The 19,891-nt window shown below is 45.0% G+C and overlaps 1 protein-coding gene across 1 annotated transcript in view; it reads right to left on the bottom strand.

Annotated features, from left to right (window-relative positions):
- Positions 1-19,891, bottom strand: part of SEMA5A (semaphorin 5A) — a 456,698-nt gene that overhangs the window by 39,476 nt on the left and 397,331 nt on the right. The window contains exon 17 of the mRNA XM_011371413.2: positions 11,224-11,371. Within this exon, the coding sequence (XP_011369715.2) occupies positions 11,224-11,371 (148 nt within the window). The remainder of the gene's footprint in view (positions 1-11,223; positions 11,372-19,891) is intronic.

The raw sequence follows: 19,891 nt of genomic DNA on the forward strand, positions 1-19,891 counted from the left end.
GTTCAGAGACTTGCATAGGGCCATGAAAAAAATAAATAAATGAGATAATATGTATTACCGTACATGTCAATAAATTTTCAATAAATGTTAAAAATATTAAATTCAGATTTTCTTTTCTAATTAAGTGCTCCGCTTCAGTTATACGTACTCAAGTCTCGCTTATGGGGGCCTGAGAAGGTCTTGGAAGGTCACTGCCAAGTATAATCTAATATCGAAAGCAATTTTAATGAACTTCATGCACTATGACTACAGGCAACCTGGTTTCCGGTGCTAAATTTAATTTGTTTGGAGCAGCCAATTAGAAAGAATTTGAAATAATTTAAGAACGTGAACAAGAAATGCAAAAAGCAAATATCTGGGAAGAAGAATTAAATGCAAAGTAAAGACAGCGCCACTGGGTGTGAAGAATCTCCGTGAGGGGAGACCAGCCGAGAACCGCGTTCCATGATGACAGACTCTAGGACAGAGCCTAGTAACAGACGAGAACAATATAATCATGAGAACAACCACTTCGTTTCAGAAGATGCTGGCAATATTTTCTCAAACTATTATCATCTTTAAAAAGATTAACAAATATATTTAATAATTAGGTTCATTCACTACCTATCCCACACACTGCCCTGCGCTCAGGACACACTCGTGAACGAGAATAACTTCAAAATCCTAAAATATCTTCTTTTTTGGTATCGATGTTTAAAAACAAATTAATTCAGCTCAGAGTAGTGTGAGGAAACGTTCTGCTTTGAAATAGGACTAAACCCGAGTTCATATAACGCATATAACAAGACTGACCTGAAATTTAAGTTTTTTAAATTTGGGAACACAATCTAGAGTTGATATGATGACTGGAAGAAAGTGGGACTCTTCACACACATGCACACACACACACTCACACCCACCCCCGCACACTCATACCCCTACACACTCACACCCACCCACACACACTCATACCCACCCCCACACACTCATACCCCTACACACTCACACCACCCACCCACATACTCACATCCACACACACTCATATCCCTACACACACTCAACCCACCCATACACACTCATACCCCTACACACTCACACCCACCCACCCACACACTCAGACACACACACTCACAGACACACACTCACATCCACACACACACACTCACACCCACCCCCCCACACACTCACATCCACACACACTCATATCCCTACACACACTCAACCCACCCATACACACTCATACCCCTACACACTCACACCCACCCACACACACTCACACCCCCCCACACACTCACATCCACACACACACACACGCTCACACTCACACAGCTTCACACGGGCATATTTACAATTTGATAGCTTCTATTAGACACTAAAACCCTGACTTTTTTTCACCGAAAGGGAAAAATAATTGAAAAGACGATGCAGCTTACACGTTTGAAATCATGGACAGACTTGCACCGTGTAAACGTTAACCCAAGAAAATTCGTGTGTCTCCAATTATGTAACTGCAACAGCAAGTTGATGAGAGCCGGACGCTTGTGCGGCCCACGGCCTGGTGCTTAAGACCTTTTAGAAGCGGCACGACTTCCTTCCCAAATCTGTGCCTTGTCACATTTCGTTAACGCCGTCTCAAGTCACACAGGACTGTCTCGAGTACACCCCACGTCCTGCGATCCACACCCTGCAGGCCTGTTCCTTTCACAGAGAAGGTGCCACTGCCACCTGAACTTGGCCACGTCTCGGCCACACCTTGCAGGCCCCTGACCCATCCAGCCAGAGATAACCTCTCCCCGCTGTGGATACACCGTGTTCTCCTAACTGCTCCATCGGCATTCTAACCTTCTTCCTTATATTCTAGACGTTTGACTTAGATATTTTTTCCCACGCCAGACAGACAGCTCCCGTGGTTAGGGGTTTCACTGCGTGCTTCTGTCCACCGTCCATGGCGCCTAGTGCAGCTCCGAACGCGCAGCAGGTGGTCAACATTTTCCGCTGACTAGAGACACAGATGGAAAGCTCTGAAAATTCTACAAAGACTAGGACAGCGGGCGTGAATCCGTAACTGAAGTCGCTGAGAATGTCCTTGCCTCTCTTATGCAAAACTATTTAGAAATGAACAGCGTCACAAGAGATCACACGGAGCATTAGAGAAATGAATCCTCAAAGAAGACTCGTGAAACAGACACTGCCCGTCTCCTCCCCTTCACTCTCAGAGGCCAGACTCACTGCTAAAAGCTATTAGCAATTGCAGGATAAGAGAAAGAAATCAGTTTCGTAAGCATCATAATGAAAACCGCGTGGAGAACCACCGAGCCCCATCTGGAGGTCTGGATTCCATCCGCTTGCCCCTCTACTCTGTCTCTGTCTCTGTCTCTGTCTCTGTCTCTGTCTCTCTCTCTCTCTCTCTCTCTCTCCTCTCGGCCATGGTTCACGCGTTTCTGGTTGCAGAGAAGGGGCCTGCATCACTTTATAAGGCAGATGCCACAGCCCCCATTCATTGGCGTTTCTTTCTCCCATGCGATGACATGAGTTCCTTGGAAGACTGCTCTCTCATAGTCTCGAACCGGGCAGTTACATGGGATGAAGACAGACAGGAACAGATGTGGAGAACGGTTCATGTCACGGCAGATGCAGGATGCCAGCGATGAGTGTGTAGGATGTTACTTTCTCACGCAGCACGGCTCATAAAATAATGCAGGAATGCGACACGGTATGAGCCAATTCTATCTTTAAGTGTCTTTATTGCAACAGTTTCTTTCAAACCAGAACCTCCTGAGATTCTGCAAGTCAAACAGATTTTGGAAAAACACGCCGTGGAATGAAAAGAAGAGACAACTGTTCTGAGTTATTCTTGGTGGCAGCGCATCGCCAGAACGCAGAGCAAAACAATTAAGCTTTGATTTTTTTTTCTGATAAATGTTGAAGGCTTCTAAATGTAACCTTGCGTTTCTATTTGGAAATATTAGAATCTCGAAATGTAGAAGTAGCTTCTTACATTTTTTTTTCTTGTAATCACATGGAAGAGGTTTGAACTAGGCTCTAGTTCTTAGAAAATTCTAGGATTACTAAAGCGATAATTTCTTGAAGAAAGTAACTATGGCATCTGTGAAAAATATTCAATGTTTTAAAACCATTTTTTCATGCTCCAACATCTGTTGCTTCCTTCTTTACTTAATTGCAAGTCGCTTTGAAAATTATTATGTATGTGAATTGTTTTAACGACCGAAATTATACAAGTTCAATTGATTCCATTGGAGACACTCAGATGAAATGATAAAACTTGAAATACAAATCTTAAGCAAAACACCAATTAAAACACGTCATTGATATAATTAACCACTTATATTACTTCTCTAAAAGAAAGAACTCTCTGCCATCAGCCAAAACAAATGACAAGTATAATGTGATCCGAACTCATTTGAAAATCCTTCTAGCTGAAAATCCTCTTTCATATGTGTGAGCTAGTTCTAAAACACGCCCCATCCCTGCTAAGTGGAAATTGGAATTAAAGTATATCGTGAGCAACGCCACCCACAAATAAAAACAAGGTAGCGAACAAACGGGTACACAGACCATTTCGGGTTAAGCTTCACAAGGGAGGGCTTTCACTTAGGTTCTGAGCACAGACCATGACTCCCTTGCTCACCGTGCTACCCCAGAACCCACCAGGGGCTAGGCGCTTAATACTTAAACGATGATGGAAGAACATGGGCGAAAAATCGAGATGCTCAGACCCGAGTTATGTCAGTGTGAGTTCAGGCAGATACCTTCGAAGGCTGTGATGCATGGTGACCTTGCAGGCCAGACTGAACCAAAGGAAGACAACCCCAGAGAGGCACAGCCGACTCAGGAGAGGATGAAGCCTTGCTCAGAGGGATGTCTCCCCAGGTCCGTTTCTTTTTGCTTACTTGTTTACTTGATTCTCGAGACGGTTTTAGACTTCCCTAACGTGGAACCCACGGTGCATCAGATCCCTGCTTCTCTCCGCCTTTCTCGTAAGCTGGTTGTGTGGGGACAGTGTCAGTGTAGAGACACAGGACCCAGCCTGAGATGGCCGGGCGGGCAGAATGTTCTTTTCACGCAGCCACGGCCCAAGCTGCTAGACGCCGTGAAAACGCCTTCTGGAACATAGCCCCGGCCTCTGCTGACTGCAATGCTTGACTGAAATGCGCTTTTTAAAAATTGGAGAGGAGACAGAAGTACCCAAAGATGTTCGTCAATGCCAGAGCCCAATCTCGACGCTACACACTACACACGGCACAGTGAGAGGAACAGTGTCAGAGCAGACCACCTAAAAGCCAATATAGCCGGATAACCAGATCGCTTTTTAAAAACTTTAAGAACTTTAAAAAAAAGTTCTCTTGAATCGCAGTGGCAAATGCCCAGCGCAACTACAAGTAGACACAGTGAGCTACAGAAATTGTCCAACCAAAGTGCCCAATTAGGCGAGGATGTTAAATTGACTAGAGGACCCAAAGTGTTCTCTGTGGATGGATAACCCGTGATTAGCCCAGAAGTGTCAGCAGCGCCACGATAAAAGATGGAAGATGCATTTGGAAAAAATATCTTCCCTGATTGTGTTTACAGGAACGTCTACTAAGGCTTTCAATTTAGAAAGCCATATTTAATTACTCATTTCGTAGCAGTTAAAAATGTGGCATCGTTTAAAACAGAGACCTGGGCTTCCTACATCTGAGTATTTTTATGCCTTGAAAAATATCAGTTTGTTCTGTGGGTACTGCGTGTTCACGTAGGCTTTATAAAAGGTTTTTAGACTCATGGCCGTTTGGCGGAAATTGTTATGGCTGAGAATACTGTTATTGTGTTTCCATTAGCACATTTTAGGTAGTTCAGAGTCAGGCATAGGAAAATCTTCATCATGGAATTTATTGGTCAACTGTAAAGGAAAAATCTCTCATGTGTCTCAAGTCACTTTTATAGCAGAAAACCTCCATTCATGAAAGCGTCTCCTTTCAATTAACTTCGCAATCACCGTGTTTGAATTATTACAGGCAGAAACAAGCCTGAATTTTTGTGAAGCCAAAGAAATCTGTGCAGCAGACTCTTCCAACATTATAAATAGAACTTTTTTTTTTTTTTTTTTTGGTGAAATACTCCAGATCTCCATACCAACTGCCATTTCTTTTTTTTTTTTTTTTTTTGGTGAAATACTCCAGATCTCCATACCAACTGCCATTTCCGGAGACTGCAGATGATAACTTACATGTTCTAGAGGCAGACTTTTGATGGATTAATTCCTACCATTCATCATATTTGTCTTTTCTCTCTCTCCCTGCATCACGCATTATTCTTTTAAACGTGATCGCCCAACTTCTAGCACTAAATTTCAGAAATCTTATTCTTTCGTGGCCACCTGCTGTACCACTTGATTTTGTATACCGATATTAACTTTTTCAAAATACTCGAGCCTCTTCTGACAAAATGCGGCATTTTTACTCTGCCCAGCTTTCACAGCCGCAAGCTCTTCCTTGAGATATCTCAAAACAAAAGACAGCAAATTTTGCATTCTCATACTTATGGAGGTGTGATATCAAGTTTCAGCTAGAGAGATCGATCGTTTCCCTTGCAAAAGAATATTTGGAAATATAAGTTAATATTTGGAAATACAAGTGAATGTATTTTACATTACGCATGCAGTGGAAGACTTCACACTGTGACCTTCTTCATGAAGGTCAAGGTCGTTTGTGGAGCTTTGGTGGTAATGGATCATGTTAGATGATCTCCAATGGATGCCGCAATTAAGCAAGAGCCTGCCTTGGAATATCAGGCGCAAAGGGGCATTTGAGAGGCAGCTTCCACAGATGTGAAGAGAAGGAGAATGTATAAACCTCAAGAATCAGTCCTTGCAAGGAGCCTGAGCAGAAGGCCAGCATCCGTGACAGCTTTCTGGGTCATGTCCCCAAGTGAAATGGCGACAGTTTAACCAACACACACGATTTAGTGCAAACTGGCAATGGACAAGCACTTGCAGGCCAGCGTCCGCCGGGCCAAACGGCACAAACTGAGCAGCAGGAAACAAAAGTAACCGAACAAGGAGAAAACTTCCTATCCATTCTCGCTTCCAGCACCATCCTCCGTGGCAGGACTGTGCATCTCGAGAAACTGCCCTTCGGAAACGAGAGAATATTGAATACGAGCCCAGAGGAAACGAACCACCGCAAACCAGCGAGCGGCCAACTGCAAAGCTCCTTCTCAGGTTTAAAAAGCTGAGTCTCTCCCAGTTTGCGTTTCCTCCATATTTTATGCAGAATGGAGGTGCCAGATGTCTCATTTGAATGGTAGTAGGTATCATTACAAGGAGGTCGTGAGTCTCTTGAAAATACCTTAGTACTAAAAAAATAAATAAATAAAGGGGACACCAGAGATAACTTTATCAATTTAGGAGGAAAAGGCATGAGTCTTTCTCATAACTATCCTTTGACTCCGTCTAGCTTTGTGGGCCGGGGGAGTAGCTCCTGGGGGTTAGTCTCACCGCTCTCGCCAGGTTATTTTCTAAGAAAGACACAGCATCCTGGACCTCACAGGACCTGCGGGTGAGAAGACCCGGATGTGAGGTCTTACTCTGCAGCTGCAGGAATTATGGAAACATAACTAGCTTCTCTGGGCCCTGATTTTCTCATTCAGAAAAGCAGGAATGCATGGGATGACATTTCCAGGATCCTTTGCGAACTCCGAGATGCTACACAAAAATGAGGTATGTCACAACACTGTCTCTATGTTCATATGTTACAGTCTGTTTAAGCTGCCAATTGCCAGGTTTCGCTTGCTCCTAAATTTATTTATAGGGCCATTATGTGACGCAAACAAATTTCGTGTTATGTGACCTCTAATTAACCTTCGCAGAATCCCTTTGACGACACGTATTGACATCAATGTCTTTTCTCTTCGACCTCTCAGGGCCTGATGCGATCAGGTTTTTTTGTATTTTTGAAGTAGAGCTCTTGCCTGCGCTCCCGCTTGGCGTCGTGAATCATAGCTTCCGGTCGACTGTCTTATATCGCGTCTGATATGTCAGAAATAAATACAGTGCTGGCAATACTAAGTCTGCTTCTGCTTTTGAACTGTCTTTGCTGTATCTGCCACCATCTTTAACTCCTCTATCACTCATCGGCTAAGCTTTTGAGGAAATCTTGAGCTGCATTAATTTGAGAAGCAATTCTATTGACGCAGCATAACATTTTCTGTCTTTTTTCCTTTCGCGTGTTGGAATTTTCAGCCAAAACTGAATTTAAATTTGTGTTTTCTGGTAGTGGTCCCTCAGTCAGCTGGACACACGTGCCACCAAGGTCCACAGAAGGGACACTAGGATCACAGACTCGGCGATTCCAGGGCACCAGTGGGCTTCACCCCACACTTCATGGGGAGACAGAGGATGGGGGACAGTGAGTGGCCTCGGGTTCACACAGTGATCCGCGTCCTCCCTCTGTGTTTGTCAATAGGCTCCCCACACAACCCAAGGCTCCAAGGCCTCTAAGCCTTCAGCGTCCGGAACTACTATTTTTAACATTTTTTTTGTACTAAGAACATTTGACATGAGATCTACACTCTTAAATTTCTAAGTCTAGAGCTTGTTCGTCTTGCCTAACTAAAATTTTATTTCCCTATTCCCCCCTCCACCTAGCCCCTGGCAAGCACCATTCCACCCTTTGATTTTATAAATTGGACTATTTTAGATGTCTCCTATAAGTATAATCATGCAGTATTTGCCTTTCTCTGTGACTGGCTAATTTCACTTAGAATAATGTCTTCAAGGTTAACTCATGTTGTCACATGACACAAAACTTTCTTCTTTTCAAAGGCTGAGTAGTATTCCGGTGTATGCCCACAGCACATTTTCTCTATCCATTCACCTGTCGATGGGCATTAGGTTGTTTCCACATCTTGGCTACAGCCAATAGCGCTGCAGTGAATGTGAGTGTAGACAGCTCAAGATCCCAAGTTCAATTCCCCCGGATGTGGAGAAACTGGATCCCGTGCAGGGTGTTGATGGGAATGCAAAATGCTGCAGCCGCTATGGAAAGTGGCTTGGAGGTTCCTCAAAAAATCAAAAATGGAACTACCATTTAATCCAGCAAGCTCACGTCTGCGTATTTACCAAAAAGAACGGAAATCAGGATCTTGAAGAGAGAGCGACATCTGCAACTTCAAGAGCAGGGTGTTCCAGGAAAAGCTAATGGCTCTCAGTGAAGATCCTTACCCTCTGAACTGAAACGCTCTCACTGAAATAGACATCGAGGCCTGGGGATTCGCTCAAGGGCAGGGCATGTAAATTTCAAAGGTGAAACTTGAGAATCTTTCTGTGAAACTTCCATTTTAAGATGGTGCAGTAAGAAAAGATTCTCAAGTCATTTACACACCGCTCACACATGAATTTGAAATCAACTCTCTTTCTTGCTAAGCTATGTAGTGCTCAGGAAATTCAAGATCTTATACTTTCCACAAACACATCCTTTACCGTGTAAATAACATTTAATTAGCATCTTGTCATTTTTTAATAAGCTTGAGTTCGGAGAAACTGCCGAAGCCCAGAAAAAAACAATGAAAGAAATGAGAATAGCAAGAGTGATCTCAAAGTGAAGGGCTGGAAAGGTGAGACCTTCTACCAGAACTGCACAAACGTCACCACATTTGACACTTAGCACAGTTATGGGAGGGAGGAAGAGATCGTCACCCCTTCTTAGAGGAGGAGATTCAGAAAGAGCCACTGACTTGTCATCTATCCAGATATTGGCAAGCAGATAATCAACTTCGTGACTCCAAAACCAATAAATTACCTACACTCACAGATACTATCTTGATAAAAAACCTCCATCAAAAATAAACGTATTTTGTGGCCAAAGATTTATAAACTGCTGCTGGAATATGAAAATCAACATATTTCTTTAAACGGCAATTGTTTTTAAGTGAACTTCTTAGGAATTTAATTGACAGGATACGTTTGTCTGTGCAATCCAAAGAAACCAAGCTCCTCCGCCATCCTGCTTATAGTCCTCATGGGCATGGGCTGGCATTCTTGTCTTAGGAAAGACAGAAATTGGAATAAATGGGAAAAGCCACAGGAAGGAAAAAGAAGGTTGTGCTTCTACAATCAAAGGGTTAGATTGCTCCATTCTGCCACCATCACTCCTTCCTGGAGGTACATGGCCAGTAGGTTGACTTCAGTGGGAAAGACAAAAACCAAACCAAACAACTAAAATATCCGAGGACTGACATTAGACTCATTGGAGACTTGCATGACATTTTTCTAGATTTGAAAACTGATGTTATATTTGTTTCACAAACCATCATTCTCTAAAATTGGACATAAATAAAGCAATAAATACACTGACATTCTGGGAAGACATTCAACTTTTGCATTTATAATCAGGTGTCTCTCTCTCTCATACACACGCACACGTACCCACACAGATGCACACACATTACGCTGGAGATATGCTACGCTTTCCCTTAATATATTTCTTCTTTCATTAAACTGTTTTAAAATGTGATTATTGAAGTCCATTTGGAATAAAAAAATGAATGACTTGAAATGTGTTCTGAGTTTTTTGCATTGCAAAGTTTTAGAACTAAAGCATAAGGTCAGCTCGTCCATCCATCTTTGTGGTTCCCCAGCAGACGAGACAAACCCTGAATGGATGTAGAGACCCCAGGCTCACACGCCCACCCCTCAGAAATAGGAAATCAGAGATTCAGCAAAGAATAAAGAAAGCTACCACACTTGAATTCTTTTCCTAGAACAAGTGACTGTTCACAGATTTACCCATCACATTTTAGCAAATAATTCTAAATTTCAGCTCCTGAAATATCCATACATAGACCATTGCAAAATGGACACAGATTTTTGGGGGCTGAAATTTAGTTCAGGCTGACGCGGAAAGGAGTGTCTCTGTAATCAGTAACGGCTTCTGTTAAAGTGACTGCAATATCTCCCAGCACAAAGGGGGAAGAAATCTAATTGCAGATCCCAATAACGGAGGTCTCCTTGGGCTGGTGTAATATCTGACAAAGCATCTCACGATCCTCTTCCTCTCTCTCTGAATTCCCCTAGGCTATCTGGGGCATGTGGATTTTGCATCTCACGAAAAACAAGCTTTGCAGCAGCACAAAAACATCACTCAGCCTCACCAACCGAGTAACCAAAATGCTGCAAAGACCAACAGGAAAGATCAGTGGGGAAGGAGGCCAGACCAGAGCTTTTCTCGCGAACTTCTCCCCAAACATCCCTACCATCTCTGCGTCCCTGGTCTCCTCTGCATCCCCCGTCTCTGCGTCCCCCGTGTCTGCATCTCTTCTGCGATGCCAGCACCAGGGGCCTGCGAACGAGGTGCGAGCCCAGCAGCCTTCGGGGCTCAGTCATCCTGACAGATGCTGCAGGAGGAGCAGCCCTCCGCCCTTGGGAAGGTGCTCGCACAAGAGGAATTTTTTGCGAGGGTTTAAAGGGTTAAAGAAAAGATGACCTGCTAAGGCAGAAGCAAAAGAAACCCGAAGTTGTCTCTCATTCCCTCTGAATGGCACCGCGAGCTCCCACAGCGGCCCCAGAAAGCTTCTCACCCCTCAGCGTCTCTGCTCCCGTGTTCTGTGCCTCGGTGTGGGCTGCGTATGGGGACCTCGTCCCATGTCCCCAAACCAAATTCAGTGACCGGAGTTAAGCCGGCTGAAGCTTTTGTCATAGCTCAGAAATGGGAACTGAAAAACTCCAGGGGTAGCGTATACCATATATGGATATTTAATTCCAGAAGCTTCCAGGATACTCCGAATTTCCAATATTTCCTTTGAACATTGTTATCAACCAGAAAAACGAAAGTGTTTCACAGCATCCAGTGTATGCAGAGAAGCCGGTGCCTAGACACGCCACGTTCCCAGAGCATTTAGTTTGCAAAGCACCTAGAGTCCACCGAGAATCTAATGTTGGCCGAGCATCTCCTATGTACAGAGCATCCACTGCCAGGTCATGCCATGTTTACAGAGCACTCATTACCCGTAGAGCATGTACTGGGTGTAGACCATCTAGTGTGTGCAGAGCATTTAATGTTTACATATATCGTGTGTGAAGAGTCCCCGGTGTGTGCAGAGCATCCAGTGTTTGAGGGCAGTTAACGTTTGCAGTGCATCCCGTACCTCGTGCGCTCAGCGCAGCCAGGTATGAAAACATCCACTGCGCGCTGACCCCGCCCTCCCCGCTCCGGGCTGGGGGCGGGGCGTGAGGAGGACGCTACTCACCACGTTGCAGCCCACGCAGTCCGGCCCGTTCTCACAGGTCCTGCGGCGCGCTTGAATGCCGCCCCCGCACTGGGCCGTGCACCGCTCCCAGGGACCCCAGCCTGTCCAGAACACGTGCGGGGGGCATAGCAGATGCTCATTGCAGTATCTGTAAGGGGGAAGCCGAGAGGAAAGGAAAGCGGTCAGTGCGGCGCGAGGCCACAGCCCTTCCACGCTGCGGCGTCCCGCACCAGATGCTGAGCACATGGGCATGCTCGCGGGACGGGCTTTGTGTGTTTGACGTGGTTGCACGGTGAAGGAGGCGGATGCGGCGCTGGCCATGCTGCGTGGGCACAGACAATGGGATGCGCGGGACGCAGTGAAGAAAACGCTAAACTCACAATGCGGGATGGATCTTCCTGTGCAGCCAATTAAAGGAGAAACAAACAAAACAAAACCCTTTTTTAATAGATATGCAAACCGGGGAGCATATAGAAAAACATCTGTATAGAACATGCATCTTCTAAACATAAACTTTGAAAGACAGATGAATATGACAGCAGCAAAAGTATTTGGATTTCATTTCTTATCTGTGAATCAAATAAGGCTCATAATCCTATTAATATAATAAGTCAAAGAAAAGTTGAAGTCTGATTTTAAAATAAAGCTTCATGCAATAACCTGCTTAGGTTATTGCATTTTTAAATTTATTCATGGACTGCCAGAGTGACGTCCACGGACTTTAAGAGACCACCCCTTATCTACAAAGAGTTGAATTACTATTTGCAACTACTAGTCCTATTTTTAGTGACTGAATATACTTCTATACTTCTGCATAAACATTCCCACTGCAAACTTTTAGCCGAATATACGAGGCCTTCTTTAGCCGTAGATGAGTCACTTTTCTCCTGTTTTTAATACTGCGAGTGGAATGAAGCAAAGCGAGAGAAATAAACAAAAGCAAGAAATAGCCTGGCATGCTCCGGTTCCAGCTCCTAGGGAGGAAGATGCTGCTCTGAGTATGACCAAATTTAATGAGACACGTATGACGACTTAAAGGACTGCTGAAACTAAACGGTCTATCCGCTAAGCACAACTTCCGTTTCTAGGGGACACTAGAATACAAGGTTTTGATGTCCCCGGACCATCTGCCTTCAGAAGCAGGAGGCGGAGGACCCTGTCGGCGAGGCTGTCAGCCACCTTTAATGCCATCGCCATTAACGAACATCCTGCAGCGCTCCGTGCAAAGGGCGTGGTGAAGGGTGCTTCCCGTCACCGATGTTTACACCCCCAGATGAAGGTCAGGAAAGGGACTCACACCCGAGACACACAGGACCGAAAGCACCACCTCGAAGGCAGAAAATAGACGCACAAGGGAGCCAGTTTCCAGAAACCAGGAAGAGCAATTTAGGGAGCACGGTTTCCCGACAGCCAACGCTGATCCCATTCAATGGGTTTTCCCTCAGACCAGGGAAATCCCGGGAAAACGTGAAGGCTTCGGAACAGGTACAGCAACGAAAAGTGAAAAGCCAGGCCGAGCTGAAGGGAAGCAATAGAATGAGGCTTGTGGAGTATTGGCTGACATTCTGGAAAAGAACGGAAGGTGGAAATGGGAAGAGTGAAGTAAGACAGCGGATCGAGGACAAGAGAACAGAAAAAGGTGACAGGAAGTGGAAGGGTTTATCTTTATGAACAGGTGGAAGAACTTGAATTTTCTTTACAAGGAATCGAGAAAATCTCACAGAGCTTCAGAGACAAAATAGCACCGTCTGAGTCAGACCGTGGACACTGGTCTCCAGGGGTTGGTGGCTCAGCCCAGCGGAGGACCGAAGCCCTGAGATTTGAGGACCGCTCCGTGCTTGAGCATGGGGTCTGGGTCTCCAAAGCCAGGTGGGGCCCCAGCAGAAGAGCTGATGGAGCAGGTACCAGCCCGGAGTCTCTGGGCTGCAACAAGCCGAGAAAGAGATATTCTAAGGTAGACAAGCAAGACAAGGAAGAGAGAAGAATGCGCATGGGGTTTGGTATAGTGGGAATAAGATATGGCAGCTGTGTGACTGTACCGAGAAACCCACACACAGGAGAGTCAAAATGTCCTGGCAGAAGGAAGTCAGGAACCAGGGAGGCAGATGATCTCGTTTCTCTAAACTTTCACATAAAAGAATAGCCAGTGGAACTGAATAGTCATCACTCTTCTTCATCATTTCCATTTTTGAGACAAAAAAGACACATTAGGTTTCCCTAAGAAGTCACGGACGGTCTCACAGGGCCCAGGTCGCAGTTCAGGGCCACGGCCGGGAGGGAAGAGAAGGGCCTCCGAGTGAAGACGGTGTGGCCTCTAGATACGAGAGCCAAAACGACACTGATGGCGTGACGGATCAAAGGGACATGATGAGCAAACGTGCAAACCTGTAGAGTTACGGGAAGTAAAAATCCCGATGGCTCAGTGACGACTGACACGTGCTGGTGCCTGGGCTGTTCCGAGGGGGACCGTCACTTGTTTTGAGAACACATTTGGAAGAAGGAAACTAAGAGCATCAGAACTGTCAGCCTTTAATTCAAAGTCTCCCCATGCAGCTTCTCTCACTGTGGGCGGCAAGACAGCAGACAACGACTCCCTGATGAAAAGCCTATCCGCCGACATTGCCAAGGTGTGGACATCCCAGAAGCCTTGGCTCTAATTTCAGCTTTCAGAAACACAAACAAACAAACAAACAAACAATAAAAGGGTAGAGAGAGTGAAGGAAATAGAAGGCCTTTCACTTTTCATAAGAAGCACAGTAACTGAGCTATCGTTTCCCCAAAGCGGAATAAATCATGGTGCATGGAAATGTCCCCAGGTTCGTCCGCAGCAGGCCAGCTCTGAAAATGCTCCCCATGTTATTACAGGGAACAACCGGCTTCCGGAGACCCCCAAGGCTGCGCGAAGCACGGAACTTTCAACCGGTGTTCACCGGCTTCCTGTTTGGCTGTGTAAGTTTGTCCACAACCTGCTTTCCTTTTCTCGCTTTTTATCTGTACAGTAGTTCTGGGAAAAAAAGCCACACCAGGATATGTGCACATCCCCCCTCTGCAAGAGAGCTCAGAAGGGAAGCAGAGGTCGTGAGGCTGGCTCTGTCCCTTTACGTCACCTGGGCTTTCGCTCACAGATCCAGCTCAGAGGCCAAGCCCTTGCAAGCCCCTAACTCTGAGTCTCTGCAATTTCAAGGAAGTAATGTCTCGCTGGCCCCTTCCTCTCTCACCCCAACTAACACGAGGCCCTGAGGGAAGCACCTCTTGTGAAACTGCTCTTCCTGCTGACACACACAAAGTGGAAATTGGAAGTTGGTTAGTTACCTTGGCAACTCTGCTTGTTCGAGGATTTTTATATTAATCTACGGATAAGATACTCACACAGTGGGCCTGCTGTTGAATCCTCACTGCAGCTGGTTTTTTTCCCAAATAACAAGCTAAACATTTTTGAAATTTTATGGGCTCTCTTGGATCTCTAATATCTTAAAGCACGGAAAGTCACAGATGGGTTTCATGATGCATTAAAAATTAAGTCTTTAATTTTGCCCATGACTGCTCATTCTCATTTTCCATTTAAAAGTTAGTTAATAGCCCAGCAATATTTCTCCATAATTATTTATTTTTCCGCAAACCTAGTCTCTGTGGAAAGGACTGCCTTTCAGAATCCCGGATAGACTAGGTTCTCAACACGGCATCATGTCTTTTTTCGTATTTCTTTGCGCTCTAAATTGTGTCCTGTTCTCCACGAGAGCTGCTCACCGCAGCCTCTGTTAGCCCGAACCAGCCAGAGCCCTGTCAGAACTATCTTCTCCTTGGTTCTCCCTAAGTCATTGTCCCTTTGCTGGGCCATACCGAAATAATGGAATCTTTCATGGCGCCAGAGAAACCGTACGTATATTGAGTCCACCATAATGTTATTTTTTACCCCAAGAGGAAGCTAAGAGAGCCCATTGAGAGTGCGATGACGTGCAAAAAGCATAGCTTTGGCTCACTGCAGAATTAAGTGAATATGCTCCCCGCCTCCCTCCCCGCTCCAAAGACAAAGAGCAATCCTATAACATCCCCACTCATTCCTTTGACTCTTAACTCTAATGTGGTCTCCATGACCCCCACCTCGTGGAATTCGTCCAGTGTAATCCCCTCCCATTCAGCGTTGGAGGATCCGTGACTTGTTCCTAACAGAACACGGCGAGGATGACAAGATATCATTTCCATGATTACGTTACATAAGATCGCCATGCCCTTCTTTCAAGAAAACTCTCCTTTGCTGGCTTTCGGGAAGCAAGTGACGAGGCTGAACGGCCCAGCCGGCAAGGAACAAGGGTGGCTTCTGGCTCACGGACTCGGTCCGCCAGCGCATGAGGAACGGAATGCTGCTGACTACCATGGGATTTGAGAAGCAGATGGGGCTTCAGATGGGGCCATCGCCATGATCTACAGCTTGGCTGCCGCCTCGTGAGATCCTGAAGCAAAGGACCCAGTAAACTGTGTCCAGGCTATGAGCCCATAGAAACCGTGAGCCAATGACCATGTGGGGACTTAGGCAACTGCGTCTGTGGTCACATGATTATGTAATAACCAGTGGAACAGATTTTGGTACCTACACGTGTGGTCCTGCTGTAAGAAATACCTTAACACGTGAAAGTGGCTTCGGGACCAGGGTAGAAGGGTAGAAGCAAGTAGAATTTTGAGGACCATGGTAGAAAAACCTAATTCACCTTGAACAGACTGTTAGTATAAATCTAGATTTTGAGGATGCTGCTAATGAGGATTTAGAAGGAAATAGCATAAAAAATTAAAACTCAACAAAAATAAAACGAATCTGATTGGAAAATGGACAAAGGACTTGAATAGATGTTTCCAGAGAAAGATACACAGATGGCCAGAAAGCACATGAGAAGATGCTCAACATCATTACTCCTTAGGAAAATGCAAGTTAAAACCACGATGAGGTCCACTGTACACCTACTAGGAAGGCTATAAAAAAAATAAAGTAATAAGCATTGTTGGCGAGGATGAGAATAAATTACAATCCTTGTGCTTTGCTGGTGTTCATGTAAAATGGGGCAGCCACCGAGGAAAACACTTTGGCAGATCCTCAAAACTCTAAGCATGGAACTAGCACATGACCCGGCAGTCCAACTCCTAGGTATGTACACAAAAGACATGAAACAGGGACTTAAACAGAGACTCGCACGCCAGTGTTCACTGCAGCATCATTCACAACAGGCAAAAGGTGGAAATAACTCAAACATCAATTGATGGATAAATGGATAAATACAGTACGGTGTGGCCACAGTCAAATGTTATTTAGCTTTAAAACAAAGAAGGAAGTTCCAACATGTGCTACGACAGGGGTGAACCTTGAAAACATTATGCTAAGTGAAAGAAGCCAGATGCAAGAGCCAACGCTGCGTGATTCTACTTCTATTCAATATCTTGGATGGGCATTCGCAGCGCTAGGACGTAGGCTCGAGGTTACCAAGGGCAAGAAGGAAGGCGAAGAGAGGCTTTACTGCTCAGCGGTTACAGGATTTCTGTTTGGGGTGATGAGAACGTTTGGGGATACAGCGGCTGTGGTCCCACGATACTGGGGATGCCATCGATGTCCCTGAACCGCACGCCTAAAATGGCAACATGGCAAATTTTATGTTAAGTGTATTTTATCTCAATTAAAAAAAAAAAAAACTAAAAAATGAAATAAGAGCATATTATGGGAAGCTGGAAGAAGAAAGAGCCTTGTTCTGCAAGGCAGGAAGCTCCCCAAATTGTCGCTGGTGTTTTACGAAATACCAGCAGTGCGAAGCACTCTATATAGTTAAGGAAATTTATAGGTGAAGGGTAGGAGGTGCTGCCTGCTTTCTTCTTGCTGCTTATTGTTATGTGGGCAGAAAAAACAAATCGAGGAAAGAACTATTAAACAGAAGGAACCAGGACTGAATCGTGTTAGACATTCTGAGCCTCTCCTGCTGGCAAAAGATGCTACAATGAAGAACTAGTTCCTGAGCACTGTCAGGAATGGTTGACACAGAGTGAAAAGCCGAGGATGTGACCGCACCACTTTCTGTTAAAATTTCAGAAGGATGGAAGGATCAAGGTAGTATTCAGTCACACAAAGGGTCCCTTGATGAGGTCCAGAGCAGGACGTGCCTTACAGATCCTCTCAATCACAAGCAAGATACAGCCAGCCAGCGGAGCAGGACCCCCGCATAGAGAAGGGCTATCTCAAAATGACTCGTGGGCGCCGGTTTGTTTAGTGAAGTAAACACAAAGGAGATTCATGGAAGACCCACAGAGTTTATTTCAGCAAAAAGCTTGAGTTTATTTCAGCTTGGACAACTGAAGTGAGGCTGTTGGGCATCCAAGATGCTGCGGGCAGGAAGCAGGTGGATGAAAGCACTCAGCAGCCGGCACATACCACCTTTCGAGAAAAAGGAAGGAAGATTCAGGAAGCAGAACTGAGCCCGGAAGGCAGAGCGAAGAACCACGGAGAATTATGCTCAGGCCTCGAAACCTAATCACGCACCAGCGCCTGGCTGGCTAGACTTCAGAATTTCCGTGGAGCAGTGAGTGGTTCCTCTGTACTTCCCATCTTCCCCCTTTTCAACGGAAATGTCTGGGGCTGGTACCCTCTGCCTGTCCCACCGCTGCAGGTTGGGTGTGTTGGTGGCATATGACTCGTCTCATTTTAGAGGTTGACAGACTGAGAGAAACCACATCTGGAGGGCCTCACTCACATTTGGGCTCGACTCCCGTGAGGTTCTGGAATCTGGGGAGACGATTTAATGGCATAAAACTTGTGGGGACTTTGAGAGCGGGAGAAATGCATTTTGCACGTGGAAGGGATGCAGATGACCAAGGGACAGATAACAGACCGACTACAGCAGATGCTCTATGGTGACCTCGCTGACCCCAATGACCCCGGCCTCCTAGTCTCCATACCCTGTGTAATGCCACCCTCTTGAGTGTAGACAGGGCCTGTGGCTTACTCCTAACCAAGAGAATATGCCAAGGTGATGGCATGTCCCTTCGTGATGACATTGTTTAAGAATGTTATGTCCATCTTGCAAGGGGACACTCTTCTCTGCAAGACTTAAGGAAGCAAGTGACCATGACAGAAAAGTTCATTTGGCAAGAAACAAGGAAATCTCAGTGAGAGACTGAGATCCTCAGTGTGAAAGGGATCCTCCTCAGACGGAGCTGAGTGACAACAACCTTATGGTCTTGGAAGTCAACCCTTCCCCAGGCGAGCCTGTGACGAGACTGCAGCTCTGGCTGAGCAGAGAACCCACTAAGTCATGTCGGAACTTCTTATCCACTGAGACTGTGAGACAATAGATGTATGTGCTTTAAACCACTACGTTTGTGGAGCTATTTGTTATACCGCAGGAGAAAACTAATACGGATAATGGCATTCGTATTTTGATAATATTCACACAAAGGTCCATGGCTTCATCCTTGTTGGTGGCCTCTTTGGGACTCACTGTTTCTACTCAGTTCCTGATACTCTAGAAAATCATTTTCCAGGAGATTTTTAGAACAGAACAACAAAGTGGCCACATCTTTTCTAGTACATATCAAAAAAATAAGTTAGATATTTTCTTTATTACTTCAGAAAAAGTGATATTAATATTTCTGAGATTTTTGTTATAATAACGTTCCCACTGAATTATTCCACATATTGGAGATTTTTCTCTCAGAGGAAAAGTCACTAACTATAATCCTGGCATGAACTTAAGGACAATTTTTGCGAGAATCGATTAATTCACTCGTGGTCACTCAGGACTTCTTTAGGGTTGGTGGCGTTTAAATAAGCCCGACATGACAGTGGCAATCGCTGTGTACGCTTATTTCTCTATCTTTCGTACCTTTCCATGGAAACCAGGTTTCCTTTTATCTTGAGTTTAGTTCTCAAATATTTGTAACGGACATTATTCCTCTATGTTACTTAGGTGGACTGACTCCCACAGAACGTGGCAAAGAAATCTAAGAAATGTTTGCTTGTGAAGACCAAGAAAGAGATATTACGTACTTGTTTTTTCTAGTTTTCATTGACCTCTCGATAATGCCTTAGAAATGCTGTTCAATAGAGAGGCTTCGATTTTCTAAAAATCTTACTTAGGCCCTGTTCTTACCACCTATTCATTCATGACTTAAATCCAAATTTCCTTCATCAACCAAATATTCATCTAGCCCACGTCAGGGATTCTTCTGTAAAAAATGAAGGGTTTAAATGCAAGTCCTCCGAACACACAAGCCATCCTGAGCTTCTCCTGAACGCGAAGCTTCGAGAACAATCAGAATTGGATACTGAACATACCTATCTGTGAACCACACAGTTAAACAGACTCTTCCTGTTGCTCAGCCAGGGAAAAGTGACAGCAGGTATTAAGTTTGTGGAGATGCCGCGATTCGAGGGATGGCTTCACACATCTGAAGGTGGCTTTGCCTGAATGGGCTGGATTATGTGATGTCATGTGGCATTAAAAAAAATTCCAACCAATTTTAAATCTTACAAGGCTGAGAAAAAGCTGGGAGACCGTTCTCCCGTAATCAGCTTTCCTACTTATCAACTGGTGTTGGCTCAGAAATTCCAGATTCATGCAAAAATATTTTAGGGGAACTACTTCAAAAACGACTTACCCTGCTTTGTAAAAATCATCTTTCATTTCCCTCTGAG

Source organism: Pteropus vampyrus, unplaced genomic scaffold (genome assembly GCF_000151845.1).
Source record: "Pteropus vampyrus isolate Shadow unplaced genomic scaffold, Pvam_2.0 Scaffold190, whole genome shotgun sequence".
In the NCBI taxonomy this organism is placed as follows: domain Eukaryota; kingdom Metazoa; phylum Chordata; class Mammalia; order Chiroptera; family Pteropodidae; genus Pteropus; species Pteropus vampyrus.